The following is a 12,759-nucleotide window of genomic DNA, read 5'->3' as shown; positions in this document are numbered from 1 at the left end:
TCCTTCTAGTGAGCTGACTGGTCTGAATTCCCAGGGTCTTCTTTAAGGGAAGAGCAGGCTGCCTTGTACTGTTTGTCAAGGTGGAAGAATTGCATGATAAAAAATACTCCCTTGTCTACCTCCTCTTTTTCCCCCCTGACTCCTGTACTTGACATGGGATGCTGAGATTTCAGTCTATGGATTTACCTTGGGACTAGATTACTGATGGCTCAGAAAAATTCCCTGCTGTCCCTACAGCCTAACCTCCCCCAGATGCCCATAGGACCGGTGTACCCTGTTCTCCTGGAGAACACATGCAAGCCCTTATTTAATGATACACGAGTAGTTCCCTCTGGACTTTTCGGTCTTTTAGAGTACCCTCACATCTGCACCATGTGCTGCCGTTGCTTTTGTTTCCTAAGCATTAGCTTGTTCTGGAAGGTGGATGTTGTGCCTTGTTTTTTCTGCTCTGCTTGGAGCAGAAACAAAAGTTTTATAACAAAATGGTTTCATTATGATTTTTTTTTTTTCAGCATTATCTGGCATTTATTTGAACTTAATAAATTGATCTGTTTGGTATCCCAATGCAGAATGGGTGCAGCAGACAACATTTACAAAGGCCGAAGTACCTTTATGGAAGAACTGACAGATACTGCTGAGATAATAAAAAAAGCAACTTCAAGATCACTAGTGATTTTGGATGAATTGGGAAGAGGAACTAGCACACATGATGGAATTGCTATTGCTTACGCTACACTTGAACATTTTATTAGAGATGTAAGTGTTCAACCTGACACATGCTTGTGAATGCTTTTTCAGCCTGTACTATGTTAGGCTGACTTTGACATGGTGCGTGTTTCCTTGTAGAAACGTGGCATGTCTAAACTCAGAGCAAAGGGGTGTGGATAAATGATAGCAGTGCTATGCTGCTGTGTTTAAAAAAAATGTAAAGCCAGACCTTCTTATATGTCTGTTTTGTTTTTGTAGGTGGAGTCGCTGACACTGTTTGTCACTCACTATCCCTCAGTTTGTGAGCTAGAGAAGGTGTATCCAGAAAAAGTTGGTAATTACCACATGGCTTTCTTGGTGAATGAGGAGGAAAGTGCTGAACAAAAAGGTGCAGTATAAATCTGTCTGAGTTTCTGGCACTATAAGTATAGGCAGAAATTGTTACAGTAATTTAAACCTCAACATGAAAGTGATAAATCCAAACTCACTGGAATGTCAGCCTATACACACATTTTGGGGGGCTTGAAAATTGAACAACCATTTCTCTTTTAATATAAGGATGACTGAGCTAGGTCAGATAAAAGAATCACCCAGCGCAGTATCCAGTTTCTCACAGTAGCCGAATACAAAGGATTAGGGAGGAGGGATTAGGGATCAAACATATGGCAACTCTTTCTCTAAAAGATCTGTCTGCAAACATTTGCTATTCAGGGGGCTTCAAGAGCTAGATGTGTTTTCTGGTTTTTAGTATCTTCAAGAGATTTCTTTTCAACAAGGTTGTCTAGTGTACTTTTAGCATCTTTATCCTGTTGCGTCAGGCAGCTCCAAAATTTAACACTGCATTGTGTGAAGAACCACCACCTCCTGTTTGTTTTGAAACAACATGTAGCTTCACTTGATGGTCCCAGTTCTTGAATTAGAAGAGGCAGAGGAACAATCTCTGTTCATCATCTCTATGCCAGGCCTAATTTTGTAGAGGCTTATCATAATCCCATTCAGTTCTGTTCTTACCAGGCAGAAGAGTTATAGCATTTCTTCTTGTCATGGTTGCTCTGAATTAGTTTTCGGTACAGTTTGTCACCTTACTGCTTAGTCCTTTTTCTTGTTTGGTAATGAGTATGTTAAGCAGCTCTGTCTCACTGCGGTAATGGTCACGCTTCATGGTGAGAACTGACTGTTACTGTCGGTTTCCTATCTTTTAACCAATTATTTACAAATGCAAAGGCCTTCCTTTTAGATTATGACTGCTTAATTTTCAGAATAGCATTTGATGCAGGACTCTTTGTCAAAAGCCTTTTGAAAAATCTACATAGGATTTATCCACTGGCTTTCTCTTACTCACATGGGTTCCAAATTTACAACAGATTTGTGGTGTACTATTTCCCTCCATACAAACTGCTTTCATGTTTTTTTCTTGATGAATCAGGTTTAGTCGGGTGCTTTACAATTCTGCTCTTATTCTGGTTTTCCTACTTTGCCTAGTAATGGCCTGTTCCCTGAATCGTTCCTAGAATTTTTTTAAGAATTGATAACAGTGTTTGCCATCAATCTTCTCCCTAATTTATTCTTAATAGTGTATTATCTGCTTACATTGTAAACTAATTGGTACAGAACATTTTAGTATTTTCTACTAAATAATGTGTTTAAATATATAATCTGTCACTTTTTAAATTATTGTTGGAGAGTTAGTTAAAAAATTTAGGGTTTGGGTGGGGCTAGACTTTGTTTTTTGTATTCTGTTTAATATTAGAAGCAGGGATCCCTGAAATACGTGTTAGCTTTGGTCACAAGTAGTTCAAAGTAATGTTGTGTTTAGGTGAGCACTACCTAGCCAACCCGATGTTCCCAGTTAACATCTGGGAACGGTCTCCTGAGCATCAGCATGTCCTTTTCTCACTGAGTTCATTAATTGACTTCTTGATCTCTGATATTCTCAGACAATTGAGATATTACCAACATTCAGTACTTACTCTTTCTTCACTGTTGTGTCCACAAAACCTTGTACTTTGTTTCACTGTTCTTTTTCAGCATTTCTACTGTCCGTGTTTGTTGACCTGAATCTTCAGGCAATATGTAGTCGTCACTGTTTTGCTAGAGTAAGCACCACAGCCTGCGAGCAACAACATATCTGTGTTGCATAGCATATCTGCTATATCTTTAGCTCGTCTTAACATTTTAATTGTTTTAAGATGAGTTTTATGGCATGTTTTTTTGCAGTCTTTGTCTTGATCACTCAGATCGAATCAGCTTGAGTCATCAGCATTTATGGAAATCTCCATTGTTTTCAAAAACCTACACTTTTAAGACAGAACAATGAATGGCAGTGGATGACACCGTCGTTTTTCTGCTCTTTACACAAGGCCTGGATTGTGCAGACATGCAACAAGGATGTCAAAAAGGAAAAGGAAGGAGTCATCAGATTTATAATGATGGCTCTTACGTTTCCATCTCATTGTCATGGAATAGAAAGAATCCCTAGAGGAAGATCACCAACCTAACCTTTGTTTTTTCCTAAGTATTTTCTATAGCTCCTGGCCTCCTGGTAGGCAGCAAATTTTTCTTGTGCTGTAGTTACAGACTTCTTGACTGTGGGATTACCAACACTTAACGTTATTCTGTCGTTGTTTACCAGATGTGAGATGGAATATATAACTAATCAATTTGACATAACTAATCATAACTAATCAATTTGACATAAAAAGCTGCCAAGTTTCAGACACACACATGCAAACAAGTCTGTTTAATAAGACATCACGTAAAAGTACATTACAGAGTTTTTTCAGTCTCTCAATGGGTCGGTAAAATGTGTGGTCTCAAGGAAACATTTTTCTTTCATATTTCTTCAATGGACTATATCATACAGGAAGCATCAATGATAATGAGACCACAGTCTTTGCCATTTCAATCTTCAGTCTACTGCATTTTATTTACATAATAGAGGGGGTTTTGATTTTGGTTTTATTTTTTTAGGATGTGAAGATGAAGAGAATCCTGAATTCATCACTTTTCTTTATCAAATAACTAAAGGAGTCTCTGCAAGGAGTTATGGGCTAAATGTTGCCAAACTGGCAGATATTCCTGAAGAAATCTTGAAGACAGCAGCTCACAAATCAAAGGAGTTGGAGACAATAGTGAATATGAAAAGGTCAGAAAAATTGTGATTATTTTTTTTTTGTCCCCCACTAATGAACCTTCAGCTATGAATTGAAAAGCATTTCACACAATGTGCAATAAAACAACAGTAAAAGCTACTTCAGCTATCTTCCTACTCTTCAGGAAAGAGACAGTGAAACAAAGCTTTGAAAAAAAAAATTAATAAATTGTGCTATCCACTTCAATCAAAGCTTCAGATTTTATAGTTCGCTATTATGTCAAAGGTTAATTGCTGCCCTCTGAAACAAGATAGGAAAAACCTAAATGCACACTGAGCTAACATTAGGAATAAATTATTTTTTATTTTCTCATGGCAAATACTAGCATATTTTTTCAGGTATGTGTTTTCACTGTTTTCAGGAAGATTGATTTGAAATATAACAATCTTCTAACACATATTTCTGTTCTCACCAGTGATAGTGAAAATATTAATAGATTTAATTTAGAAAGTATATTATTCACTTTGGAACTTGAAATTGTATTTGTATACTATAGTGTAGAAGGGAATGCATATGCTGTTTTTCTGGTTTAACTTAAAAATAAATACTTATAATGTAGTTTGATTGCCCCCCAAACACACTAAATGTTACAGAAAGTCTGGGGATTTTAATATTTTTCTGATTTACCAATTTTCATTTAGGGGCATATGTCCCTTATATATTACACTAGTTATGAAAATTTCCATGTGTATCAAATAGCACCATCTTTATAAAACCTGTAACATTATGTACACAGTTTAGATATAAATATGTGCTAATAGTCATATTCATTTCCACTGAATTTTTTGTTGTTATTTTCAGTGGCAGTCCTATCAGCAAAATTCAAATAGCCGTCTAGGAATATAATAAATCAAGATCTTTGTTGCCTAATGGGCGTAACTAATCCTTACAGAACACTTTCATATAAGAAAATTTTAAGTACTGATTATTTGTAGGTGCAAGCAGTTCTTTTGAAACTTAACAGTGCTTAGCACTTAGCACCAGTTTTTATCCCCATTTAAGAAAGGAAAATAAAAACATTCTGAAGACACATGACAGTTTATGGGTAAAACAATGTGGTAGCTTATGTTAATTGGAAATAGTAGTCCATAACTGACAGAAGTAAATCAACAAATTAATAGCTATGTTTTGCTGTTATAGGATATGTATGGTTCTAAAATCAGGAAAAAATTGTTGTTCCGAAAGGTGGGAGTATGAGCTGGAAGGCCAGAGTTACTGTCCAATAAAATTAAGATGTGAAATAATATAATGTGTCCCTTTGGTTTATCTTCCTTTGTTCCATGGAAATCATGCTAGCATGTTACTTGGACAGGGCACAAATAGAGTTCTAGCATTTCTTTATTGCTAAAAAGAGAGTTAATTGCATACAAAACCTATGAGCAGTAAAAATAGTATGTGATGATGTTGTTAGAAGACTGATTTACAGTGCCCATTGAGGGGTAAAGTGAGAGCTGACTGGGCAATCTTAATTATGGGACTCAATTTTGTCCCATTTATCAGCTTTTGAATATGTAAGCTACCATCTGTATTTTAGCTTTCAGTATGTAATTTGCTTGTATTCTTAATGTGAAAAAGAACAAATACTTAATCTAAAGCTGTGATGTGTCCTTTATGCTGACTTACCACTAAGGCTGGAAGCCCCAGAACGTCACACTTCACTGCAGGCTGTTGCCACCTGAGCTACACCAGTGCACCTACCTGGGAGGGACCGGCTGGAGAAGACTCTCCAAGGCCATCTCCTGCAAGCTGCTGCTGGAGGGGGTTCTCCCTCACCTTTTCTCCCTGATGACAGGGCTGGCTTTTGCATGGACACATTATATTGAGTCTGATCCAGCTGAAAAGTCATTCTTTCTCCTTCCTTGGAGAAGGAAAGGGTGGGAACGAGAAGGAGAAGGCCCTTTATTCTGGCAGCAGTCGATAGAGTAAAGGTATCCTTGAGATTGCAGCCCTGCCTACCAGAGCAGCCTGCCCCATCAGGAGTTTGACACTTTAGCCTCCCGCTTTCATGAGAGACAGTGGTAGGTGGGGGGTCAGGGACAAGAGACATCTGTCACACAGCAGCTGATGATTCATCGGATTTGTCCTGTACCAGGTTATTCCTTCATTGTAAACCTCTTGCATGCACTTTGGAGGGACCTTTGTGCATCTATATAAACCTGGAGCTCAAGTCATTGAAAAATAAAAAAAATAGCAAATGTATTTGATGATTTCAAGGTGCATACATTATTGTATTATATAATTCTTAATTTTTCCAGTTCTCCTCTGTAGGTCATTATAGAGATATTTTCTTTTGTATAGTCCTATTTTCACTTATTGCCGTGATGTGATCTAAATGTTAAAGTATTCTTCTATACCTTCTCCCCAAAAGAGACGTTACCAATTTTAAAAATAGGTATGGTATATCTGTGGTAGGAAATAAAAGATTATCATGATCTTGGGAATCAAACTCAGACCTGTTCATAGCACTATACTTGTGCTGTCGCAATACCCACAGGCCAGCTGCCTTGTCTTATTTTTTTAAATCACTTTCATATTATTTAAGAAAATTCACTGGGTAATTCCATCCAGTCTTGACATCTTTGTCGTCAGGAATGTGTGTTAACCGATTTTAAATGTCTTGTTGCTATTTGTCACAGCTCTTATGAGTCCTTCTTAAATCGAAAAATATTAAAAAGAAAATAGGAACGATGTGTGTACTCATTTATTTTGAAAATGCATTATCTCTTCATGATTCTACCAGTGCAAATTTGTATGAACTGAACGCTGAAAATTAAATGGTGCAAAATACAATACTATTTATTTCCTTTAACAGTTTCATTTTGCTCAGTGTTTTATTTCATGTTGTCAATGTTTCTGGTACTGTAAGTTAGTTATAAAATTAAATTGTTTACTGTCCTAGAGCTGGAATACATATATTGGAGAATATGAACTGATTGTTTAAAGATCACATAACATTTTGGGCTACGCAAACTGCTATTTTTGACTGTGTATAAAATTTTGCAGATGACTGTAGGGTTTTTAAGGTTTGATGTCCTTAATTTAAAAATGTGTCCATATTTTCATTGTTTGTTTGTTTTTTCACCCTCTCCAGAAAAAAGCTGAAGTCCTTTGCTGAAGTATGGAAGATAAAGGATTCTCAGGAACTACAAAAATGGAAAAGTATGTGTGAACCTGAAGATGAAAGGAAAGACAGTTTTTAATCCTCAAATCATGTTTAAAGATGGAAAATATTGGAGATGCAAAATATAGGTCTGGAGACTAATAGATTCTATCAGGGTGTAGTTCTAGGTGCATTAAGTGGACTTTTCTGCCTTTTGAGAGATAAGAGATGCTGCATTGTGATACTATGCCCCACATCCACTTCCTGATTGTATGTCATTTTCTCACTCTGCATTCCTTCCCTGAAGTGTTTTCTACCCTTTTCCTTAATTGCAGAAAGTCTACTGGCATTGGATTTAGTTTATAATATGTTTAGAAAACATGAAAAATTATGTTGGTAAATTATTAGGTAAATCTTTTATAAATAAAATAATGTCTTTTAACTTTATTGTACCTCAATTTCTAAAGAAATATTCCTCTGCATGGGGAAAATGTGAGTGTTGACTATGCTATACTGCTGTGTAATCAGTAAGAGTGAATACCATAAAGAGACTTTTTTTTTGTTCTACTATTAAAGCATTTGAAATTCACTGGGTTTGTGGAGCACCCCCTAAATTTTATGTGCACAGTAAGTTTAAGCAAGTGTGTGTTATGTGGCTGGGTAGGAGAATTTCGTTTCTACTGATGAGATTGATGATGGTGCAACTAGCATTTTTCGGAGCAGCAGCACAAAATATACATTGGCTATGTTTTGTTCTCCCTCTTCATCATTCTCATGAATGCCTGCTCACTTTTCAGCTTAGGCTTTTTTCCTGATCTTGGCCCTTACTGGTGGGTCTGAAGAAAAGCATACTCTAAATAATGTTGGAGTATTGTAAGATGTAAGAGGCAATTCAAACTGGAGTTGGAGTATTGTAAGATTGAAAGAGGCAATTCAAACTATGCAACTGGCATCCCCAGTGCTCCGTCAAATGCAGAGTAAAACTGGGAAAAACAGAAATGTTTTTAATTTTTTTTTATTTGCAGTTATCGAGTCCAAATTTCGAATGGGAATGTGACATCCAAAATGGTTTTCCTTTATAAACATAACCAGGTGATATATCTTGCTGTGAAAATGGACAATGATGTTCACATACTTAGACCTTGGCAAATAGTTTGTTGTATTTAAAAAAAAAAATTGTTAAGTTGGAAGAAGTGAAATAAAATATCATCTTGATTTTTACTATAAGGAAAAGAATAAAATGAAGTTTTGTTATCTTTGAGACAGCTGAACCGTTCTAATTTTTTCAGGGAATGAGGGATTTTTTGCAAAATAATGCATGTCGGATGAAGTAATTTTATTGTAGGTGATTGAATTAGCTCTTCCAATATAAAGAACTTTGTGCAGAAAAGGGTGTAATTTTTTTAGCTGTGATAAACAATTGCTAACCTTCACCAAAGACTTTTTTCTAGGTTCTTCAGATGGCAAAGCATCATTTGAACAAATAGTTTGTCTGCTACTCAAAATAGCAGTGATCAGTACGAGCATCTCCTTCCAGAGTGTGGAGTGTATTTATCTAAACTGGAAGAGCTGAAAAAGGAAACTAATCTTTCAAGGTGTGGTTACACATGTGTGTTTATCTGTGCCACACATTGTGAAGCACAATGAATGTAATACTCCATTATTAATGCACATAGATGCAGTACATTGGATCTAAGGACCTCTGACCATCATCTTAAAAGAGAGTAAATGAGCCATTACTAAATTCCCGTATGTGCTAAATGTGCTTTTAGTGAGACTCTCTCTGCCCTCAAGGGAGCACTCAGACTACGCTCTGACAAGAAAAAAACACCTGGATGCAGTCTGAAAAAATTGAAGAAATATAATTAAGAATGGGGACATGGACACGGTATTACTGGCTTGCTCATTCCATCAAGTGCAAGGCAATTACAGCAGGCTTTTCTCTTAATGTCTGTGATCATGTTGGAAATAACTTGATTTTAGCCCTGCTGGGTTCAACAACGGAGGTTATCTTTCTATTCTGATAACGTTTCTTCTGGATATGCAAGCTATTAAAGCTACTGTTTTATTCACTGCTGATCATTATAATTCCTAGCAGATATATAAGAAGTCACGGCCATTTGAGAATGCACTATACGGAGAAGCATGGTATTATGAGATGTGTTTACTGCTGGTTTTAGGGTGAGTTTGTAATGAACCATATAGTACAGTGCAGATTTATCCAGACCTTGTTCTGCTGACATGGAGCAGCCACCCTTGTTAGCAGAGTGAGCACCATGTGAGGGCGATTGCTCTGGGATGTGACGAGTTCAGAGCTCACTTGGGTACGTTCGCAGAGCGTGAGATTAGACATAGTCTAGACAGGCAACCAGACAGACATTCCTTGGCCTTTGGTAGCGTAGAGTGCAAGAGGGATATAAAGAAACAAAGACTTGCTGGAAAACATTAATTTTGTAGGAGGTTTTTTTCATTTCGTTTGCTGTGGTAAGTTGGGACTTCTGTGTCTGTCATAGCAGGAGTCCTTCTCAGAGACAGAGAAGTTGCGCTCAAGTTTTCCTTTCTTTTCCTTTCTTTTTTTTTCTTTTTTTTATTATTTTTTTCTTTTCTTTTAAATTTCAGCACACTAAGCTTCATCTTAAAGACAATCTGAAGTACAGCTTTGGTAGTGGTATGATTATAAACCAGAGTAATAAAATTTTGTCTGTGTGCTGAGTCAGCAAGTTTGATCCTCTGTATTGATGGCTATAAGGTTAAAGAAGAGTGACACATACTTAGATGGTCTTTCCCTATAGTGGGTATTCATGCTAGCCTTGACTTTGCCTTCAAGAAAGGAATGTCTAAATATTAATATTTTTGGAAACCTGCATAGACTATTGGCTCCTACTGCCTGTGCCAGCATGTTATTGTTAAAATTTAATATTGATGTGAAAAATACAGTTTTATGCTATACATAAAGGTAGACAGTCTCCTTGAAAGACTTTTGCACTTTATGAGTTTTGTAAATTTTTTTTAAAGATGGTATTTATCACTTCCTTTAGCTTTTTCATTGTTCTCTCCCCTGCTCTTAACGTAAACATTTTCATGCCTTTGTGCATCTTGTCTTGAATGTATTGGCTTTAGAAATCACAGTGCCACAGGTTAGCAACGGAAACTGGTAGACCATTTTCATGGAAGAGGAGGAGAGAGTGAGCTGGATGCACTGTCACTGCCTTTTTGTATTTGGTTATGTAAGAATGTTATTATAGAATACACAAAGTAAAATACATTACCAGTAGCAATTACCTTTCATACTGGCATACAGCATCTTTCACTGAAGTAATTCTCTAGAGGATTTTTCTTTGTATCGCACAGTTTTCCAGAAGTATTTATAGAAATGACATGAATATACCTACCACACAAGTTTACAATGCGTATAAATGAATTTAAAGATCACTGAAATGTCAGCTGAGTCAGGTATTGCAATAAGTCTGTTCACTGCAATGAAAGTAACTTTTATTTATTGAAACCTATTGGAAAGTAAATTATCCAAATATTTCTACTATATGTAAAATTTAGTGAGAATTTAGTTCAATTACAGTAGCTTCTCAGTAATTCTGATATATATGCATGTTTCATAGGGAAATAGAGATTTGGTAGATTGCATTGCACTGAGAGAGGTAGGACCCTGTTCCAGAATCTGGATCACACTTCAGAACCATTATCAGAGTGCCTCTTCCCCCTGTCTGGTCTCAGGTGGCCATTGCAATCTCCCAAAATCCTGGCACCAGGACCGGAAGTCTTGGACAACAAGCTGAACAGTAAGTCTGAGCTGCCTGACTCTTTTTCCCCTTTCAGATTTTAGTGCATGTGAACGGAGTGGATGGTTCTCACCACCTTTTAATTGTTCCTAAACACAAAAGCCAGATGAAATTTACCATCTCAGCATAATCTTCCCATCTGTTTTCAAAGCTTTCCTCCATCTCCCTGCAAAATCTCTGGCAACTAAATCCAGATCAAGCATTTGTTAAATCCAAAGTCAGTTCTGGGGGATGAATTTACAGTCTGGTGATCTGAACCAGGAATTTTAAAAAAGCATATGGCCAGAGCCCAGGAAGGGATTTACAGCAGAAAAAGGATGAATTCAGGACTGAAAATCCAGCTGGTAGGTAAACATGGGATTCAGTTCTGAGACCACTTACTTGGGTCTTTGAGCTGCATCAGTCCAGTGCTGTTATAGAATGTTTTAGGGTGGAAGGGACCTTAAAGATCATCTAGTCTAACCCCCCTGCCCTGGGCAGGGACACCTCCCACTAGACCAGGCTGCTCAAAGCCCCATCCAGCCTGGCCTTGAACACCTCCAGGGATGGGGCATCCACAGCTTCTCTGGGCAACTTGTTCCAGTGTCTCACCACCCTCACAGTAAAGAATTTCTTCCTAATATCTGATCAATACTTTAAATTTAGAGCTGTTATCTCTTGTCCTATCCCTACACTCTCTGTTCAAGAGTCCCTCCCCATCTTTCTTGTAGATCCCTTTAGGTACTGGAGGGCTGCTATAAGGTCTCCCTGGAGCCTTCTCTTCTCCAGGCTGAACAACCCCAGCTGTCCCAGCCTGTCTTCATAGCAGAGATGCTCCAGCCCCCAGATCATCTTCATGGCCTTCTCTGGACTCGCTCTAACAGGTCCATGTCCTTCTTATGTTGGGATCCCCAGCGCTGAGCGCAGTACTCCAGGTGGGGTCTCACGAGAGAGGAGTAGAGGGGCAGCTCTCTACCTGCTGGCCATGCTTCTGGGGATGCAGCCCAGGATGCAGTTGGCTTTCTGGGCCGTGCTGTTGACTGTTCTTGTTTTGGAGCTCTCTATAGGGGAAGCCATGCATTTCACCAGCTTGGTAGAGTCCTGTACAAAAATACTCTTGCCAAAATTACATAACTCAGCTTACCCTAATAATGCTGTTTGTCATTGTACATGGCTAAGCACATTTGGTGTGGAAATCCCTTGCTTGAAATGGTAAATCAGTTTCTTCTTCCTCAGCTACAGATGCACAAACTCAATGACTTCCTTAATTACATTATAGATTTTTCTCCTTGCCTAGCCATAGAGACAAGTAGAAAGCAAAGGGTGTTTTCATAATTTCTTAAAAATCTTAAAAAAACAATTTCTGAAACAGTCATCTTGTTTTTTAAGGGATGAGTCCTTGCAGGCCATGTGAAATGATGTATTTTCCTGAGAATAAACTGGTTTAGTGAGCTGTAGAGAACAGCAACATGGTACCTAATACTATGCAGGGGAGTTAAAGGGTGAACAAGGTAAAGCCAAGTATAGAAATCTAAGAATAATTAGCTGTTCTAAGAATTATGGCATTAGAAACCAGGATGGTTTCCTCGTACGTGATGTCAGGGTTTGTTAAAGAGCGAGCAGGCACTAGTTTGATTGATATTTTGGCTACTGTCTTGCTAGCCAGCAGGTACAGCATGTGAGACTGGGAGAGTTTGCCTGAGGCTAAACTCTGCCATGAGCCCTTGCGCCGTTGCCCTGGATGTCCAGCATTCAGTCTACGTACAGTATCTTTCCTTTGGAAGTGTGATCAAGAGCATCTTGCCCAAAGTAGTCACAGGGAGATGGAGGTGGTGCCTGGTCACGGGATTCGTGTCATTGCAACCACAGCTTGTGGAAGATGAACTAAGTCTAGGGCAGGAAGCAGTGCTGCTGTTCCATCAGTTGGTATTTACTAGCCAGCACGTGAATCCAGTTTGCCACCTAACTCCCTGTGGGCGGGGGCAGGGAGGTAAGTTTGACAGCCCCTCTCCATTCATGGGTC

The 12,759-nt window shown here is 38.1% G+C and overlaps 1 protein-coding gene across 3 annotated transcripts in view; it reads left to right on the top strand.

The window, feature by feature from the left end:
* Positions 1-8,221, top strand: part of MSH3 (mutS homolog 3) — a 118,467-nt gene extending 110,246 nt beyond the window's left edge. For all 3 annotated transcript variants that reach the window (XM_054186851.1, XM_054186850.1, XM_054186849.1), the window contains 4 exons: positions 570-756; positions 967-1,096; positions 3,679-3,853; positions 6,952-8,221. In XM_054186851.1, coding sequence (XP_054042826.1) covers positions 570-756; positions 967-1,096; positions 3,679-3,853; positions 6,952-7,060 — 601 coding nt within the window. In that variant the 3' untranslated portion in view covers positions 7,061-8,221. The remainder of the gene's footprint in view (positions 1-569; positions 757-966; positions 1,097-3,678; positions 3,854-6,951) is intronic.
* Positions 8,222-12,759: the final 4,538 nt, after the last annotated feature.

Source organism: Rissa tridactyla, chromosome Z, assembly GCF_028500815.1.
Source record: "Rissa tridactyla isolate bRisTri1 chromosome Z, bRisTri1.patW.cur.20221130, whole genome shotgun sequence".
Classification (NCBI taxonomy): Eukaryota; Metazoa; Chordata; class Aves; order Charadriiformes; family Laridae; genus Rissa; species Rissa tridactyla.
This window is presented reverse-complemented; position numbering and strand designations above follow the sequence as displayed.